Below are 22,570 nucleotides of genomic sequence, written 5' to 3' on the forward strand. Positions count from 1 at the left end.
GAAATGTAAATAGCAACTAAAATATATTGATGAAAACTTTTTAACGCTGAAATCGGTTGTAGTTCAGAGTAAATTTTATACCGTATAAGTGTCTGATGTAGTTACGATTTGTTTTTTAACATATGATCATTATATAAAACAATTAATATTATGGGCTTAATAGACCGCATTACTGATTATTCAAAGATATCTTATCGAGCGATATCAATGATTCTAAAAAGTTCTAATCTTCTAATCCGAATTGGCTCATTATTCAAAAGATAATCTAATTGATAAGTTATCAAGCTAGTGAAACTGTTGTCTATTGAGTGATCTCGTTAAAGATTACGCATTTTTACAAATCATCATTTCAGTTAACATGTAAGTTTGCCAAAAATTTATAAGAAATTATAAAATTTTAAAAGTACGAATTAACTTGTATATTTAATTATTTAAACAAAAAGTAAATTAATTTATTAAAATTTAATGAATAAAAATAATAAAAAGTGAAATTAATTACATTGCTAACTATTTTACATCAATTATTCAACTAATAATAAAAAACCCCCCATTAAAAAAAATGTGAATTTTTTAATAAATGAAAATGTCTTTTTTTTTTTTTTTAAAAGAAGAAGAAAAAAAAAGAATTATCGAATTGCCATTTGTAATGGTGCTTGATGAACTTGTGGTGCTTCAAATTTTGAGATTCCACCAGTAACGGGTAAATTCGTATTACCCATTAAATATTGATCAATTTCTCTTGCAGCTTGACGACCCTCATTTATACCCCATACAATAAGACTTTGACCTCTCCTACAATCACCGGCTGCGAAAACCTAATAAAAATAAAAATTTTTTGATTAATTAGCGGTTCATATGTTTAATTAATGTAATAAATTAATGGTTCTTATTCTCTTCATTTACTTACCCCTGGTATAGCTGTACTATATTTGCCTTGACGTGTCTCAATGTTAGTTCGTGCGTCTGTTTTCAATCCCAAACTATTTATTAATTTTTCTTCGGGTCCCAAGAAACCAAGGGCCAAAAGAATGAGATCTGCTGGGAAGAATTGTTCTGATCCTTCAATTTCTCCCATTGACCATTTTCCGGTTACTGGATCTTTTGTCCATTCAACTCTCACGGTATTTATTCCAGCGACACGACCGTTTCCATCACTTACAAAGGATTTTGATAATATATTATATTCTCTAGGGTCTTTGCCGTAATGTGAAATAACTTCAGCGTGGCCATAATCAACCTTAAATGTACGCGGGAAAGTTGGCCATGGGTTATCATCTGCACGAGTATTTGGAGGTTGCGGTAATAATTCGAAATTTACAATTGACTTGGCACCTAACAAACCACGATAATAATTTAGTAAGGTCGAAATAGCTTTAAAAATAAATAAATAAATTTAATAAAAAATAATTACCATGACGTATCGAAGTTCCTATACAATCGCATCCTGTATCTCCACCACCTATTACTATGACTAATAAGATGAAAGGAAAAAAAAAATAAATTTATTAGGTTGATAATCAATTCATAAAACTGATTAAATGGGAAAATAAATAAATACATACCATTCTTATCTTTTGCGCTTATATAACGGGAATTTTGTAAATTTGAATCAAGTAAACTTGAAGTATTTAACTGAAGAAATTCCATAGCAAAATGGATGTTGTCCAAGTTTCTATTCGCTACATGTCATAATGATATTAAAGTAATAATTATAAGTAAAAATTATTTTTTTAAATAAAATTTATTTGACAAAAAAAATAAAAATACTTACGTATATTTAAATCACGTGGCCATGTTGCACCTGTAGCTAGTACTAAGGCGTCATTATCGGTTTTGATTTGAGATACATCAACATCAACTCCAACATGAGCATTTGCAACAAATTTGATTCCTTCCGCGTCAAGAAGATCAATACGTCTTTGTACGATTTTTTTATCTAATTTCATATTTGGGATACCATACATTAAAAGTCCACCAAATCTGTCGTTACGATCATATACTGTAACAAGATGTCCAGCTTTGTTAAGTTGATCTGCTGCGGCGAGACCTGCTGGCCCTGAACCTATGACGGCAACTTTTTTACCGGTACGAATTACTGGTGGTTGAGGAACAATCCATCCCATTTCAAAACCTTTGTCAATAATAGCACATTCAATAGATTTGATACTAACAGGTGGTTCATTAATTCCCAATACACAAGCACCTTCACATGGAGCAGGACAAACGCGACCAGTAAATTCAGGGAAATTATTTGTCATCATTAATCTGTTCAAAGCGTCACGCCATTGATCTCTGAAAACGAGTTCATTCCATTTTGGAATAATATTACTAATAGGACAACCAGTATCAGATTGACAGAAAGGTACACCACAATCCATACAACGAGCTGCTTGAACTTTAAGATCTGCTTCGTTAAGGCGAGCATTGATTTCTTTCCAATCTTTTACACGTCTTTTAGGATTCCTGTAATTATCAACTTTTCTTTGGTATTTCATGAAACCTCTAACTTTGTCAACAATTTGAGATCTCTTTTTGGCAGCTTCTTCATCTACCATTGAATCTTCAATATCTAAAACTAATGGTTCTTTTTTATCAACTAATTGAATTTCTGCTGGTTGTTCTTCGTTAATCTTAGATGCTAGTTTTTGTTTTTCCAAGACAGCTCTGTAATCAACTGGCATAACTTTGACAAATTTTGGTAAAACTTGATTGAAATTTTTTAATATACGATCCGCAAGTTCAGATTTGGTAAAATGATGATGATCTCTGATAAGTTCACGTAAAAAGCTAACTTCTTCATGGTCATTCACAGTCTCCAAATCGACCATTTCAGTATTACATTTTGAACGAAAATCTTGAGCATTATCTAGGACGTAAGCTACGCCCCCGCTCATACCCGCGGCGAAATTTCTGCCTGTTGAACCTAAAACAACTACTCGTCCACCGGTCATATATTCACAACCGTGATCACCAACACCTTCAACAACAGCTATAGCTCCAGAGTTACGTACACAGAAACGTTCAGCTGCTATACCACGGAAGAATGCAACACCACCTGTGGCACCATATAAACATACATTACCAACAATAATATTTTCTTCAGATTTGAAAGTTGAGGATCTTGGTGGGTAAACTATTATACGACCTCCTGAAAGACCTTTTCCTACATAATCATTTGCATCACCTTCTAATTCAAGAGTAACACCAGAAGCCAAGAAGGCACCAAATGATTGACCTGCGGATCCTTTTATGTTGACGTGAATTGTATCATCAGGTAATCCAGCCTCTCCAAATATTCTTGAAATATGATATGATAAAGTTGTACCAAGAGCACGATCAGTATTGACGATATTACAACTGATTTTTACAGGTTTTCTCTTTGTTAATGCTAAATCGGATTCGTCAATAAGTTTATTATCCAAACGAACATAAAGTTTGTGATCTTGTTTATCCGTATTGCAAGTTACAACACCAGGACGTAAAGTGAATGCTGGAGTTAAAATTGGTGTAAGGTCGATATTTGCAGTTTTTGCGTTTGTATTTCTAACAGTTTCATTAATTTTAAGTTTATCAGTTCGGCCAACCATTTCATTGATTGTTCGGAAACCAAGTTTTGCCATAATTTGACGACATTCTTCAGCAACGTAATAAAAGAAATTTACTACGTGTTCTGGTTTTCCTTCGAATTTTTTGCGTAATTCAGGATCTTGAGTAGCAATACCAACAGGGCAAGTGTTCAAATGACATTTTCTCATCATAATACAACCAGTTGCAATTAAAGGTGTAGTAGCAAAACCCCATTCTTCAGCACCTAGTAAACAAGCTATGGCAACATCACGTCCTGTTCTGATTTGTCCGTCGGTTTGAACAACTACACGTCCACGTAAATCATTTAAAACTAAAGTTTGATGTGTTTCTGCAAGACCTAATTCCCAAGGAAGACCAGCATATTTGATACCCGTCCAACGTGAAGCACCAGTACCACCATCATGACCAGAAATTAAAATATGATCAGCTTTTGCTTTTGCAACACCGGAAGCAACGATACCAACACCAACTTCCGAAACTAATTTTACAGATACGCGAGCTCGAGGATTAGAACACTTAAGATCATAAATCAATTGTTTCAAATCTTCAATTGAGTAGATATCGTGATGTGGTGGTGGAGAAATCAAACCAACACCAGGAGTTGATTTTCTTGTTTTTCCAATATTCTCGGAAACTTTATGACCAGGTAATTCTAAAGAACAAAATGACAAAATATTTAAATTCACGTTTTCAAAAATTCTGAGATAATTTCATATATACATATATTAATATTATATTAATTTACCTCCTCCTTCACCAGGTTTGGCACCTTGAGCCATTTTAATTTGAAGTTCATCTGAATCAGAAAGGTAGAAAGAAGTTACACCAAAGCGTCCAGAAGCTACTTGTTTGATAGCACTTCGCATAGAATCTCCGTTAGGTAGTACATTTGAACGTTCAGGATCCTAAAATAATAATAATAATTATTAGATTTAAAAAAAAAAAACTGGATACGAGGAATAACAATTTCTACACAAATACTAACCTCACCACCCTCGCCAGTATTTGATTTTCCTCCTAATCTATTCATTGCAATAGCTAAAGTTGAATGAGACTCCATTGAGATAGAACCATATGACATTGCACCAGTACAAAAACGTTTAACAATTTCTGTCCAAGGTTCAACTTTTTCCAAAGGAATTGATTTAGAATGGTCAAAATCGAAATCTAAAAGACCACGTAAAGTACAGCTTTTAATTTGTTCATAAGCATTACTTGCATATTTATCATAAGAAGATTGATTTTTTGTACGAACAGCATCTTGTAAACTAGCAACACCAGTAGGATCATTAACATGAGCTTCACCACCATCACGCCAATGATATTCTCCAGATTCTGGTAAACCTGGTGGAACAATTGTGTCTCGTGTTGGATAACCACGTTCATGGAATGAGAGTGCATCCGTAGCTAAAATGTCGAATGTTGTTCCTTTTATCCTAGAAGCTGTACCTGCAAAGCATCGAGCGATGACACTTTCGTCGAGACCCAAAGCTTCAAAAATTTGAGCACCTTTGTAACTTTGTAATGTGGAAATTCCCATTTTTGACATGACTTTTAAGATACCATTATTTATGGCTGTCTTATAATTATGAATAATTTTATCATTCGATAAATCACCACTAATTGCATTTTCACGTTTGAGTTTCAATATAGCTTCCATTGCCAAATAAGGACAAATAGCATCAGCACCATAACCTAAAAGTACGCAAACATGATGAACTTCTCTTGCTTCAGCAGTTTCAATAATAAGAGCAATCTTTGAACGTTGTTTGTTACGAACAAGATAATGATGTACACCTCCTACGGCAATTAATGAAGAAATCGAGACATTTTCAGGATTAACAGCAGCATCTGAAAGAACTACAACTTTAAAACCTTCTTGAATAGCTTGAGAAACTTCAGCACAAACACGCTCTAAAGCTAATAAATATCCACTAACTCCTTCACTCTTTGAAAAAGTAATATCAATAGTACAAACACTCCAATTTGATTCCACTTTTTCCATTCGTTTGATGGCATTTAATTCATCAATTGATAATATAGGAGAAGGTAAAGCAAGTCTATGAGTTTGTTGTTCATTAATTTCTAATATATTTCCTTCAGGTCCAACATAACATTCTAATGACATGACAATTTCTTCACGAATTGGATCAATTGGAGGATTTGTAACTTGAGCGAAAAGTTGACGGAAATAATCATAAATTAAACGTGGTTGATTTGAAAGACAGGCCAAAGGTGCATCATTTCCCATAGAACCAAGAGCTTCTTTTCCATCTTTTGTCTAAACAAAATAAAAAAAAAGATGTTTTTAATATATATTATGACAAAATTAAATATAAATATTTATTTATATATATATACATACCATTGGTAAGACGAGTAAATTTAATTGTTCGATAGTATAACCGAAAGCACGTAATCTTGGATCTTCAGAGATACTTGTATTATCCAATTCTACAGAAATACCATTTCCAGTCATTTTAACTTTTTCAATAACACTATCAAGAGTAATTATTTGTTTTTCAATCCAAGAATGAAAATTTTCACGACTTGCAGTTGCTAATTTTAATTCACGATCATCTACTACACGACCTTCTTCAGTATCTACCAACAACATTTTACCAGGTTGTAAACGACCTTTTTGTACGATACGTTCAGGTTCAATAAATATTGTACCAACTTCTGAAGCACAAATCATTAAATCATCACTTGTAATATAAAAACGACATGGACGTAAACCATTACGATCCAAACTTGCACCACAATAACGACCATCACTAAAAGTGAATAAAGCAGGACCATCCCAAGGTTCCATTAAACAAGCAGCCCATTGATAAAAAGCACGTTTTTCAGGTTCCATTAAAGGATTATTTTGCCAAGCTTCAGGAATCATCATCATAACAGCTTGAGGTAAAGTTAAAACCCCATTAATAACAAGTAATTCTAAAACATTATCAAAAGCGGCAGAATCCGAACCACCTTCTTCAATAATAGGATATAATTGTTCTAATTCAGAACCGAATAAATCAGATTTCATTATTCCTTCACGAGCTCTCATCCAATTTTTATTACCACGTAAAGTATTAATTTCACCATTATGAGCAGCCCATCTCATAGGTTGAGAACGATCCCAAGAAGGAAAAGTATTTGTAGAGAAACGAGAATGAACCAAAGAAAAATGAGTTTTATAAGCAACATTATTCAAATCATGAAAATAATTATAAACTTGTACAGGACTTAATTGACCTTTATAAACAATATTTTTGTTTGATAAAGAACAAATATAAAACCATCTCTTTACAGTGATTGTGTGAGTGGCTTGTTTCCTAAGAACGTAAAGTTGACGAGCAAAATAAGTTTCATCAAAATTATTGGTAGAATCTTTTAAAACAACGAAAGGTTGTAAAATCATTGGTTCACGTGATTTTGCGGCAGGACCGAGTATAGAATTATCTTTTGGAACTTCACGCCAACCCAAAACTTTTAAATTTAAACTTTTAGCGATCTGTTCAAAAGTTTTTTTACTATCTTCCATAACGGCAGGTTCGGGTTTAAAAAACACGTTACCAACAGCGTATTGACCTTGTGGAGGTAATTGTATATCTAATCTTGCACATTCTTGAAGAAAAAATTCATGAGGTATTCCAGTCATAATACCAGCACCATCACCATCTCTAGCATCGGCACCAACGGCACCTCTATGAGTCATGTTACAGAGAATACCTCTAGCATCGCTAAGAATTTTATAAGATGGAGCACCTTTAATGTGCACGATGAAACCGACACCGCAAGCATCTTTTTCATAATCAGGATTGTAAAGGGCTTGTTTAGGAGGGATAGTATTAGCCCAAGATGTATTAACAGGTTCTTTAATATTCTCTTGATATTCTTCTTCTTGATGCTTTTGTTGATTATTATTTTGTTCAAGTTCGACGATAGATACCATAATTATTTAAGAGAGAGAAAAAAAGAAGAAATTGAAATAATAAAATAAAAAATAAAATGAATTTTTATAACTATGCTACTTTTTTTTTTTTGAAAGGGGAGAGGGGGAAAACCAATTGATTATATATATATATATATTATATATATATAACTTTTTTTTTTATTTTTATATATACAGTATTGAGAGTATTATGAAAAACGGGTTGTTTTTTTTTTGATTTTTTTTTACACTAAAATAATTTATAACTACAAATAATCTAATTAAGATTTTTTTTTATTTTCTCTTTTTGAGGAATAATATATCGTTGATAATGATTGTAAGGAACAATTTTTTTTTTTGCTGTAATAATAGAATTAATTGATTATACGTAAAAAAAAAAGAGAGATGAAAGAAAAAAAAATTACAGATTACAAATTAAAAAAAAAAATAAAATTTACTCCCTCTCAAATTAAAATATATTATATATATATATATATTTTTTTTTTTGTATGAGAGTCGTCACCAATGATTGAAGACGAGCAAAAAACTAAAGGAAAAAAAAAATAAAATGAAAACAATATAAAATGAAAAAAAAAGAGGGAGAAGTGAAGGAAAAAAATGAGAATTTTTTATGCCCGTTTTTATAGATCGATGATTTTTTTTTTTTATAATATAGATGTTGATCGATTATTAAAAAAAAAAATCATTCATAAAAAAACCGATTTCGGAAAATTTACGTTATAAAATTTGGCTGAAGACGGGAATTTCCGAATTTTTTTGGAGGGGCTTGGATTTTTTTTTTTTTGAAAAACAAATAAATAAAAAAAATCAAGTAGTTTTATTTCCTTATCTTATCATAAAATCAATTACTCGTATATATATATAATAAATAAAATAAAAATAAATAAAAAAAAAAATAAAATACTAAAATAATAATAAACTGAAGAGAAGGGAACTAACGATATATAATGATATATATAGAGATATATATAGATAATAAAAAAAAAATGGTAATAGAAATTATTATTATTATTTTCTAATTAGCCGTATGATTATGTTATATTAGTCTAACCTATAATAATTAGATATCTGTCAATCACAAATTAGATTTGATAAAAAAAAACCTCATACAAGTAATAATTTTGATAGAAAATCAATTTTCTTTTTAATGAAATTACATGTGAAACCTTATCCAATTATATTAGTTAAGCTTATCTATCAAAATATATAAGAAATAAAATAAATAATTTATCAGATATATATTTTAATCATCGACATTGCATGCATTTTTTTACAAATAAAACAATTTTTAACTCGGTAAAATATCAATTATTTATACTAGATTATCTCTGTCTTTCATTACACAATTTGATAACGCCGATACAACTTGAGGCTAGTATCCGACGTTCAATTCTTTCATCTCTTTCATTTTGTTCATAATCGTTTCATTATATTGTTATATTGTCGGAACATCTTAGTACTACCGTACGAATACATTAAGGTTCCGTTTTCTTCCGAGGCATCCCAAATGGTGATGACCGAGAAAGAAAATTTTACACGAGTAACAAATCTTAAAATGAAAAGATTATTACAGAAAATCTCATGATATTTTTTTTTTTTTTTTTTTAAAAAAAAAAAAGGAAAAGAAATTTATAAAGAAATTTCTTGAATAATAATAATAATAAACGATATTAAAATATAATTAATATAATTCAATTAATTAATTCAATTCATTTAACATTTTTTTTATCTTAGGAAAAAATCTTCAATCTCGTCTCACAAACAGGTCATAAGATCAAATATGCAATGATTTGAGAAATTTCTGCGGATTATTGACGGGTCATTTGATCTTTGGGTTACTGAATTCCCGCATGTAGATCGACATAACATTTAAACTGTGAGGTCTTGTTCGGATTGATGCGTGCATGCAAAAGTATCAAATGACCAACCATTACATGAAAAAAAAAAATGGATTTTGTAAACATTGTAAAAAATTTATAGATGGATAATTTGATAAATGGATAAGATAACACCATTTAACTTTCTTGGGTATAAATTTTCCCAGAAATTTGGTACATAATAATATAAGGTAACATTTTATTATTATAACGTTATTTATTATTATTAATTATTATTATTATATTATTATTATTATTATTATATTAAATTATATATTAATTAATAATATAAAATAAAAAAAAAACTACCCATAGTTTTTTCTTTGTTCAACTTACCCCAAATAATTACTTTCCATTATTAGACATTAATGAAAGAAAATGAAAAACAAGCGGAAATTTTCACAATTAACTCCTTTTTTTTTTATTACAATCTGAAGCAAATTAAACAATAATTGATTATACTATTTTTTTTTATTTTTTTTGTGCGTGCGTCTTTGTTATTTAATTTCACTTAATTTCTTTTTTTTATCGCAAAAGATCAATATCTAAAGATTAGATCTAAATAGATCTACCATAAAAGTTAAAATAGTTAATAAAGTTCCCGTTCAATGTGCATTATCGATTTATTTGCATATAATATTATTAAAAGAAACCAAAACTTTTTTATAAAATAAGAATCGAAAGTAAAATCAAATAATCGATAATGACAATGAAAAAATATTTGCGAAATACTTGTGATATTTTTTTTTTGAAGATGTATGCCTTAAATGCGTGTAACATATTGGTATGAACATCTTGCATCATCAACATAAACAATATATATTAAAAGAAGAAAATGGTTTGCCATTAATAGTAAGTCTTATCTCATATCTTTTTTAATAAAATACCTGTTTGTGGCAAGAAATAAATGAAAAAAGATTAATGATTATTATTGAAAAAAAAAATCTCACAAAGATTGATTTTTTTTTTTTCTTTCAAATAAACAATCCTAACGTAATGTAACACATTTAAATGAAATAAAGACTTTTCCCCTTTTTTTCTAATTTACCGGATTTACCAAATTTACCAAATTAAGATTATTGATTCACCACGAAAAAAATGAAGCTGTTTATTATATTTATTGAAAGGTTAAATTCATAAATTTGTTAATTTTGGTAAAAAAAAAGAAACGTACAATTCTTATCTTTATCAATGCATATATATATACTGTACTTTATACGTTTACTCTCTCATTCACACGCGTTAATGAGTAGTGACACATGACGTAATATCGTAATGACATTTATATCATTTATATATCGGAATTCCCGCCATCACCTCGCGTTTTTCCTGAAAATTAGTATATATTTATTATGTCTAATTCCTTAAAAAAGTTATCGTATTTGATGGTATATTGTACCTCTAAGATAAAATAATAAAACGGTACAACATAGATAAGATACATAGATACAAAGGATACAAAGATACAATGGTTCAAAAAAAGGTAATTCCCCAAGAAACCGGAGAGAAACGGAAAAAAAACAAGAAGAAACACAAATAGATAGTAAACCAGCCACAAAAATTTAAATATCAAGTGTTAAAGAATAAAAAAGTTCATTTAAAAAAAACTTTGGTATCGGTAGATGGCGCAGCAGGCATTATCGTATGTATAAATAATAATAATGATAATAATCACTATTTCCCCACGTTTTTGATAAGCCCATAAAAGTAAATATTGTAAAATAAAAATTTTTTTAACCCTGAACTTACTCAGAGTTCCCACTGATTGTGAAACTTTAAAATAAGTTTAGTTACTTGCGTCATATTTTTTTATGTAATAAACACGAGATTAGGATAAACTTCTTTTTTCTTTTTGTGGCAGATCAATAAAAAAGAGATCATTTGTGATCTATTCCATTTTAAGAAACTTTCAAATATTTATACCTTAGTAAGTATTATCGTAAATTTCAAAAAAAGACCGTTTGTGAAATTCCTATATAACTGTACATATATATATATATATATACTTATATTAAATATATGTGTGTTTATGTATGTTATATAAATAATAATATGATTATTCAATGAATTAATAATAAAATAATTTATCATTGGTGCATCAAAAAAAAAAAAAATTATTTTTAAGACATTCACGCTCGATCCATTTCTTTTTTTTCATTTTGTGTATGCATAAATGAAATCATAGGGTTAGTTAACCCAATTTGAATCATTTTTACCCTTTATTATAATTCGTACAAAGTTTTAAATATGGACATTCCCCGAAATTTTTAATCTCGTGATCTAAATTTACTCCGCAAAAATTTCAAATTAAAACATTTAACTAACCCCTAATAATAAAGTTTTCTAGCATATATTCACGTGATAACTCGTAGATCGCGTTGAAAATGCGTTAAAGCCGAAACATTTCCTTAAATGATGTACAATTGATTACTTACCCCCTTAATTCTAAACTTTAGAACAATGTATTCGCTTTAATTACATAATTAAAAATCGTTATCACGTAATTGAATTCTTTCTTTCTAATCATATTTTAATTAGATTATGTTACGATTTCGTTAATTGACATTGACGATACTACAAGATAGTTTAATTCAGCTAACCTTTACTACTTATTCTGTATGAACCACTTAAAGCAATCGATATAAGTAAATATAATACTTTGTTATTATTACCGTTAACTCCAGATTATTATCTATTGCGAAATTTCAGGGGTTCTATACACCTATACCGGAAGAAAGTAAATGCTCATAATTATACTGGAGTATTATCTGTTATAAGGTTAACAGCTTCAAAAGATATTAATCAAACCTTCAGCACATACCATAATGTCATGTGATAATGGAACAGTACGATACGAACTTACTCCCTTCACATGAATATCAAACATTTACCATTTTTTTACATATCTTTCAATGAACATTAAATCGCGTCACCAGTTCATTTGACCGTAATGTGTTATATTATCCTAACCTCAAAAGGTTAAATAATCTGTCGATCCATAAAAATGCTAATGCCGGCGTAAAGTGAGCGATAGGCGAAATAAGGAACGATGTAAATTTTTGTTACACCCATAATTAAATCCGAATTCATACAAGGTATATACGAAATGAAAAATTTTCGCCCTCGAATTTCGCCCAATTTTGCCGTATCTAATTATTTTTACCATTGCGAATCTAGTAATGATGATCGTTTTTACTACTTTTATTTTAACCTTTCTTTCTCATAATATTATTTTACACTATACCCAAATTGCATCGCATATTTTGTATTTGGTTATTTTGCCCGAGGTTTAAAATTAACTAGCCCATATTTTCGAAAACAACTCTAGTTAAAAATATGAAAATTAAAATTCTGGACTATGAAATAAATGAAATAAATGGGTATATCACAGATAAGTTATCATTAATGGTATTATTAATCAATCAGCTTGATATTGTAATATTTTGGCAAATTTTAAAATATTATACATGAATTACTTCTTTCTTTTGTTCTATAAATATTATTATATCAAAGTTTCTTCTAGAAGACATTAGTTGAATAGAACTACGATATATGGTCATGTGATCAATTATTTCACGTGACTTTGCCTGAAAAATGAATATATCAATTATTGGATGGGGATGTTAAAGTATCATCCAACCCACTTTCCAGTTTGGTAATAGTAATATTCCTATCCAATAACTGTATTGTACAAATACTTAATTTATATACTGTATATAATAATAAAATAAACTCAATATTCAATAAAATGAATAAACTATTTTTTTTTTATTATAATAACCAGTTATTTTTACTTAATTAAATATTTATATTGTTAAATTTAAATTATTCAACAATAATATTAATAGTTTAATAAAATTACTTAAATAAATTTCTATTACTATTCAATAATTTTATTATTAACTAATATATAATAATATGAAATAAATAATTATTAACCAAAATAATAATTAAACCATTTATAACTAAATAATATAATTATGTTATTTAGTCATAAATGGTTTAGATTAGATTATTTGATTATATAATAACTTAACTATAACTAAATAGCTTAATTATAACTGAAATAATTTAGTTATAATTAAATAACTTAACTATATATATCTATAACGTAATTATAATTAAATAAACTAATTTTATAATTTAATTATGTTATTTTTTGTATTCTCTTATTTTTACTTATTATTTTTTTTGCATTTAAAAAGACTTCTCTTTAAAGCTCTGCATAAGCCGAGCTGGCTTGTGAGCTGGCTTGAGCTTTTCAAGTTGAGCTGAACTGAGCCATGATTAAATTGGCTTAGTGGTTCACGAGCTAACTTGAAAAGAACTCAAGCCAGTAATAGGCTCAGCTCAAAAAGCTCAAGCCAGTAATAAGTTAGTTCAAAAAGCTCGAGTCAATAATAAGCCTAGCTTAAATAGCTCGAGCTGGCTTAATTTTAAATTACTAAAATTTGATATAAAATATTGTTTATTTTATTATTTATTATTTAAAATTTAATATTTAATAGTTAAACTAATAATAGATATAATTTTAATCATTTATAACAATTATTTCACCAAAACCCGATTTCCACCATCCTTTAAAACACATTACTTTTTGAATTGTTTCATCTTTAAGACTACATCATTTTTGGACAACTAAATTAGTGCATCCTAAAAAAATTTGCTTTATGGGTGCACTAGTAACTATAAAAATAATAAATTATATAAATAAAATAATTCATAATAGTTTATTGGTAATTTACTATTTTGATATATATATATTAACCTGGAATAGATAAGTAGTCACATGCCATTTTAGACAAATTCAGGTACTTCACTTCATGCACCTATAAAAAATTAATTTAATAATATTAATAATATAAAATAATAATATAATAAATAATATTATTTATATACCTTCCACCACGCAAGAATATCTGTTTTTCCAGAAATTGTTTTTTCATTCAAGTATATACTTAATTCATCATGATTTAATTTCCGTTTCTTAAATATATGACCAAAAATTTCATCATCATCATCATGTGATTCTTCATTATCTGCACTATTTACTTTATACGTTGACTTTCATAATTCAACAACTTGTTTTTTAGCTTTTTGAATAAAGGATTCCTCCCATTTATTATTCCTATAATATTGAAGTTTAAGGCAAGGATCCATCACTATTTGTTATAAATTAGGCCAAAAAAATAAAATTATTCGTTTCTCATGAAAAAAAATTGCTAAATTTGACCTGGCCGCCTGGAAAAAAAATTTATTTTCAAAAAAAAATTTAGCTGATTCCTAGATGATGATTGGTTGATTTAATAAATTTTTTGTCCAGGTTACCAGGTGAAAAAAAAAATTATTTTTTTATGATTATGATTGGTCAAAACCAAAATCACATAACCAAATAAAATAAATTTTTTTATCTTTTCGTAACATATATACACCCGCCCCCACCCATGGTCATAGAATAAATTTAAATTTATTTCTTGGCCTTATAAGAAATAAATTTAATATTTAAATATCATAAAAATTAGACATAATGATAACGATAAACTTGCCCGTCGCTACTGTATAAACTAATGCACCTGTTAACGTATAATATCGTTTTATTTTTTCAATTAATTCATTTAATGCTACTACAACTTCATTCTTTTCACCTTTTTCACTTTCCTTTTTATTATATTCGTCTTCAAGCCTTATCTAGCAAATAGTTCGATATGAGAACAAAGTATACGATAATGTTGGATATCATGTCCAGTACTAAAATTAAGATTTTTTAAAATACTATGAATAAAAAGATAAAAAAAATTTAATTTCTTGAAAATATTTTTTTTTATTATTTTTCATATATATTATTAATCAATAAATAATTAACCTGCAATATCTCATGTACTTATAATTAATTATTAATTAGAAATTTAATAATTTTTTAAAAAAATTTAAATAATAAAACTAATGTTACTTGTTTTAATTCCAATGCATATGTTATCATATCATCAGTCGAATTCCATCACGTTAACACATCTGGGATAAGTTTAAGTGGTTTAATATTAGCAGCGATACATTATTGTTTAAGCTTTTCTCGGTGCTGTGAAGATGCTCTAATTTTTATTATAACCTTGCGAAACTTTGAATTTATTAAATTAAACAATTAGCAATTATAAAATTGGTATTTTTACAACAATATTTATTACTTTATATATAGCATTTTTCAAATTATCATCATTATCTTCAGATACTTCAAAGGTATTTTTATCTTCATATAATATTTTATTAGTCACGTAAAGATGATCTATTAATTTTTTTACGCCTAAATTTATAATATGCGCAAGGCATCAGACGCGATGATTATTTGAATCAAATGTTATATTTTGTAATTTTAAAGACTGCAAATGTTTTCTAGCATCACATCCATGTTGGAAGCATTGTCATATCCAATTGCTAAAATCTATATACAATAAAGAATAAACAGTTATTAGTTAATTATGAAAAAAACATAAATTGTAAATAAACAATTAAATAAATTAAACATTTACTTTTGTTGTTATACCAAACTCTTGAAGGACTTCTAAAAATCTTTGTGATAAATTAGCTCCAGTATAAGATCCTGATAAAATACAAAAATCCAATGTAATACATTTTAATTTCCATTTGTCATTTATCTAGCGAACACTTATCTTAAGGAATGGAATTCTGTTTTGTTCATTCCAAGCATCCACTGTAAAAGATAAGTGACCGGATACTTCCTATTGTTCAGTTTTAATTTGGATTGATTTAATACCCATATAATATAAAATTATTACATATAAATATTAGTTATTAACCTGCAGTTATTGTCTAAATACATTTTTTGCAGTTTTAAAGTTTTCATCTAAATCTCGTCGTACAGTATCAGCAAAGGGAATGTGCATGCCTGGTTGAATAAATGTCATCATGTTTTGAAATTCCTTATTTTCAGTCACATTAAATAGTTGATCATTAATAACTACCTAACGAATCAATCTTTTTCTATATCCTTTTTGGCTAAACTAAAAAAAATGATATAATTATATTGATATATTAATAATAAGGATCTTTAATATGGTATTAAATAAATATTAAAAAAAGGGGGTTGATCACCCTTGGCTCATTAGTTAGTCCATAAGTCCCCTCGTGAAGCCCTGAGATGGCAAGGAGGCCAGCAGGTTTGATTCCGCCGATCACAGAAATTAAAAGAATTTTACTGCAAACACTACTACCAATAGTGTGAAGGTACAGGGATTAGTGTAGGCTGGACTGCATCATGGTGAATTAGTATATACGGTCAGAGGCATATTTTAACAAAGGGTCATGGTGTCCTCCTAGCGTTCTTACATGCGCCACGGAAAGCCTATTGTCCTGTCTGAATGGTCACTGCTTGCATATCATCTGGGTGAACTCTTGTCTTGGTGGTCACTCTACAATACCACTAAGGGTGTGGTAAACTTTACTGTGGGGATTTACTACACTAGATGGTCTTCATAGATAGTAAAGTCTTAAGTGCAATGTCTTAGCAGTAGTTTACCTTCTAATAGGTTTAGGCTGATTGGAGACGTTCGTAGACTTACAGGTATATAAGGTTCTAAGGTGAGGTTCGATTCCTCAGTGAATTTGACGTACTGATGGGTGATCTTTGAGTAACTGGGTTGGTTACTTATAATAAAGGGGTGATCCCAGTACCCTTAGTAGTTTACTGTCCTAGTAGTCACTGCTATACTACCGAGAGATTTACAACTATGGTCAGCTGGTATAGTAATCGTGGCCTGTAGTGGGCTTTGAGTGAGGCCATATTAGTAGTCTTAGTATTGCAGTATCTTTAAGCTAACCATCATGTAGATGTCTGCTTCATTATATCTGCTGTACATAGGTGGTTGCTTACTTCTGCCAGGTGCTAATAGGTAGCATAACTGTGTCAGAAATCGCCTTTACTCGATACCCATCCTTGTGTAGGTATAAACTTGGGTCGTCTTTCCAGTGTGGTATATAGGGAATAGGGGGGATGAACATCCGGTTACTTCTAAATAATTAAAGTAGGTTGCTTGGTTATCTGTTGCTCTACGGTAGGAGTGTATTACTGCAACTGGTGTTGTAATGCTCCCTCCAAGTAAGCCGGCTATGCTGATGTCTCCTAAAACATAAAAAAAAAAAAAAAAATTAAATAAATATTAAACTTACATTTTCTTTTTAATTAGAAATTACGAACTTATCCATTTCACCGATTTTTTCTTCTTGTTTTTGAGTTTCAGCAACAATTTTTGAATGGTGATTATTCACATGATGCCATAACGTAGAAGTTAATTTGTCTGAAAAACTCTTACTAGGACAATAATTGCAATAATATCTTGAAGACTTATAAGTAAAAAATTGATAAACAAGGGATTTTTTGCTTGAAGAAGAATTAGTATCCTCTTTAAGTTCAACAATAGGAATGGGAACAGGAATAAGTGAAGAAGAGTTTGTCATTATTCAGATATATAAATTTTTTTATCTTCAGAAAAAGCTGTAAAAAAAAACAAAAAACAAACTGTAAAAGAATGACTTAAGTTGGATTATTTGGCATGGATGATAACTGAAATTATCAACTCAAATTTTTTTTTCCATACAGACGATAACTACTACTGGTCAAAATTATTATTATCGGGTATCTATCAGGTACCTGATATATGTACAATATATGTGATATATATGTATGATATTTAACAATGCTACACATATCAGATACCTGATATGTGTAGTAAAAATGTAGAAAAACGGTGATATATCATGTAAATATCACATATACATCTTACACATATCGGGTAGTTAAATATCAATCACATATTATAGACTTATTGGATACCCGATATATTATGATATATATCATATAGATATCATACAGATATCATACAGATATCAGACGGATAGATATAGGATAATGATTTTGTATTAATACTAGTAGATTTATAATTTAATTCAGGTAAAAAAATTATAAAATGCAATCATAATTTATATTTTTTTTTAATTTTAATTCAAAACTTTATTACAATTTAAATTTATTTACACTTTTTAATTAAAAAAAACAATTATACTAATTATATTTGAATACTTGAATAAATATATATAATATATAACTTCTACTAAAAGTAGCATAAAAATAAAATCACTTGTTTACTTATACCTGTTTAATTATTTAAAAGAAGCATTAATGATAAAAAATATTAGTATAAATATATAAATATAGAAAATATTAGTAGAAACATTAGCAGAAAGAAAAAGTTAATAGAATAAAAAATGTTAGTAAAAAGAAAACATATATCAGTAGTAATATAATATTAATAGAAAATATTAAATAGTAGAAATGTTAATATAGTAGAAAAAAATACACACGTCAAATGACTAAAAACAGGCAAAAAAAATGGCGCAAATTGCATAAACTATTCGCAAATTTGTATAAACTATTTACAAATAGTATAGGTTAATTCGCAAATAGCCAAAAATAGCCAAAAATAGCCACTGCTTTTCGTGCCATTTTTTTTGCTAGTTTTTAGCATTTCAACCTGTGATAATAGAAAATATATTAGTAGGAGTATTAGTAAAAGGAAAGAAAAAAACGAAAAAAAATGGTAGAAAAACATTAATAAAAAAAAGAAATATTAGTAATATATACCTTTTTATGTATTTTTAAATATAACAAATAAAAAAAAAATATAAAAATATGTATTTCTGGATATATTAAATAGATAAAAAATTGTGTTTTTAAGTAAAAAAAAATTGAGAACGAAGTAGGACAAACTTGGGGGTTCTGGGACAGCGGCTATCACATAGGTCTAACCATAATTTAGTATACCCCCAGACCACCTAGCCTTGATTTCTGATATGATAACACTATACCTGTTTTTATCCCCTAAGCACACCTAAGCTCGATTCCTGATATGTTATTACTTGATAGCTAAAAAGAACCCCCACGCGTTGTAGATAAGATTAACATCATTTATTCCTAGGCATTATTACCACGCATGGATCCATTCCAGGGTATCATAATTTTATGCTATATCAGATTGCCTTTATAAGTGCCATCGGTATGAAGGACACGAAGTGTCTGTAATACCGATGGCACGATTTAGCAATCCATTGTGGCATACTATTTTTATGATACTCTAAAATGGATTCATTCGATGATTTAAGCCATTCATATCTTACCAAAAATTTTTAACAGGAAGGCAACTAGACATATTGTAAAGCTTTTATGCTATACGAAAAAATCTGGGACAGCGAAGTCTAACCAAAAATCTAACCCAGGTCTAACCAAAATGTATAGCAGGAAGGCAACTAGATATGTTTTAAAGCTTTTCCTCCTATACGAAAAAATCTGGGACAGGCGAAGCCTAACTAACAAAAAATCCGACCGGCCGTCTAACCTTAAAAAATGTATAGCAGGAAGGTAACTAGATATATTGTAAAGCTTTCCTTGCAATACGAAAAAATCTGGGACAACAGGTCTAACCAAAAGTCTTAACCAAAAATCCGTCAAGCAACCAAAAAATATACAGCAGGAAGGCAATGACATATTGTAAAGCACACCCCCCTGCAATACGAAAAAAATCTGGGACAATAAAGTCTAACCAAAATTTAACCCTAATCATAAATTGCTCTGATTCTTTGACGAAGCCTATTTTCATACCGATTTTGATAGTAACTTCCAATATGAGATTGACATCGACCACTAGATGAACCTGTAGGTTTACCACATACAGCACAAGGAAAGCGCGATTTTGTCTTCCAATGAATGCGACAACCTTCTGGCCTCACACAAGGACGACCACAAGGCTTTCCTGTATTATGTAAATATTCACAAGTATATTCTCCAATCATTTTTATTAAGTATAAATAAGTTAAATTAAAAAAAACTTTACAAGATATAAAAATGTCTACCCAAGCTATACCAGCTAAGCCAACATACCGTGAAATTGAGTCAGCTCTAATTGCAGTAATTAAAGCAGGCATCCTTTACAAGAAACCAAAGGATGGTAAATTCATGTTATGTTACAAACAAAGGATAATCAAATTGCGTCAAGCAGAAGAACCAGAAAATTTTGTTCTTGAAACAGCACAATCTATTCTACCTAATGAGACAAAATATCAGCAAATCTTGGAAAATTATAAGACCTGGTATAGCAGAGAACCAAAACTTTTGTCTGCTATTAATAAGCTATACAGGTTATACTACGAATTGGCAAAAGACTACTTCCTTACAGACTCCCAAGCAGATGATGAGGTAGAAGACTATCTTAATTCATAAGTACCCATTGTGGTGGAAGTTCTGTATCATCTGGTATAACCAAAAGTTCTTCCCTCACAAAGGATCTCTCTGATTCTTTACCATCATCATCAATAAGCCAGTACAAAACTGGTTGATTTTTCTGTGTTAAAGACATATGGATATGATAAATCTTAGGTGACCAATTCATATCTCCTGCTCGACGTCTTCCACCTTCCAGATCATTTGGTTCAAGTAAGTACCTTACACTTATATCAGGTGGTAGTTTCTCTTCTTCAATCCCAACAGGTCCATCACGAGGATAAGAAGATCTGGAAGACACTCGTGATTTTTTTATAGCTACAGCAGGAGATATACCAAGTTGTTGGGTCACTGAGTTATTTATACTTTCTACAGCACAAAAGAAGTTTTTTACCCGTACATCGACATCTTGTTTTACCTAAAGCAGAAATGATGATCTTGAGAGGGGGAAATAGTTTCTCAACCAAGCGGTACGGTTATATCGCTCCACAATGCCAACAGTACGCTTAGACTTGGCCTTCTGAATCTTTACACCATGGGAAGTCATCAGCTTTTCACACTCACCTTTAAACTCTGAACCCCTATCTGTAATCAATAATTTTGGCCAAGTGAGCGGACATGTTGTATCATCATATACCTTTTCAAAAGCCCGCGCAATAGTATGAGAAGTTAGGATTCCCTGTCGATCTTTAACACGGGCTGGCGAACCTATAGGGACACTTTCTTTTATACCTCGATGCTATATCAACTATATTGAGACAGAAAAGATAAGTCACATGTCCAACCTTGTCATATGGCATATACAAAATGTCAGCTTGACGAACTTCATTGGGAACTTGTATGTTAACTAAAACTTACACGAGGGATAAATCGTAATTTGCGTCATGGATTTAACTGCACTTCCGTCTTTCAAGCCAATCCTCCACTTCATCCAAGGTGAAATCATATCCAGCATTTTGTGATGTCTGATACAATTTTTTTGGCAGTCCTCTGATATCCAGATGGTTGGTAAAATATTCTGCATAAAGTCGAAGTCACCTCTACATTTCGTGCTTCATCAGAATCTATTGGAATAATAGGAATCAATGGGAGTTGAACAGGCATATCTTGATCTGCTAAATAGCAACTTTGCTTTACGTAAAGAGCTGATATTAGAGGAAACAAATAATATTTCCAATAAGGAGAAAATCCGTAAACTCACAAAGGAGATAGAGGCATGTGAACGATATATCTTCTATCTTGAAAAAAATCTTGTTTCACGTGAGGATAAGATCGATCAGTTAAAGGCAGAGTGTCAGTCCACTTTAGTTGAACTTGGAAAGTATCGAGATCACTTAGAGTTAAAGGAAGAGGCACTTGTTGCCCAGGATGAACGTATTATTCAGCTTGAAGACACAGTAGATAAACTCAAAAAACGCATTCAAGAATTATCTTTATGTAAAGGAAAGATAGAAATGGATGAAGATAATGAATTATTCAATCCTATTCTAAGAATACTAGACCGCCGACGGGCAGTTGCAGATTGTGTGTCTGAGATTCGACTATTTTTTGATCGGAATAGGATTCCAATTCCACAAGACATAGATGATGTCTTTAATACTACCACTCAAAGTCTTGATGAAATTATTCGTCAAGCTGCTCTAATGCAAGAAATTGGTGTAGACCAACTAAATCAGATAGAAGGATTGCAGACATTACTTGGAGAATCTTTAGATCGTACAAATGCTCTTAATCAAGACTTAATAAGAGTACGTGATGATTTTACATATGAGACAAATGCTCGTAGACACTGGGAAACTGTTGCACAACAGAATCAAGCACGTATTGCAGGAATACAAATAGCCAATCTAGGTATACGTTTTCTGAATAGACGTA

The 22,570-nt window shown here is 29.7% G+C and overlaps 1 protein-coding gene across 1 annotated transcript; it reads right to left on the reverse strand.

Annotated features, from left to right (window-relative positions):
- Positions 1-418: 418 nt before the first annotated feature.
- OCT59_005483 (glutamate synthase [NADH]) lies at positions 419-7,534 on the reverse strand (the record flags this gene model as incomplete). The annotated part of the gene is made up of 8 exons (XM_025322975.2): positions 419-815; positions 908-1,332; positions 1,412-1,471; positions 1,563-1,679; positions 1,772-4,240; positions 4,334-4,493; positions 4,574-5,869; positions 5,954-7,534. 8 exons carry the CDS (start codon positions 7,532-7,534, stop codon positions 627-629), a joined length of 6,297 nt encoding a protein of 2,098 aa, XP_025164842.1. The 3' UTR covers positions 419-626.
- Positions 7,535-22,570: the final 15,036 nt, after the last annotated feature.

This window comes from Rhizophagus irregularis, chromosome 13 (genome assembly GCF_026210795.1).
Source record: "Rhizophagus irregularis chromosome 13, complete sequence".
NCBI classification, from domain to species: Eukaryota; Fungi; Glomeromycota; class Glomeromycetes; order Glomerales; family Glomeraceae; genus Rhizophagus; species Rhizophagus irregularis.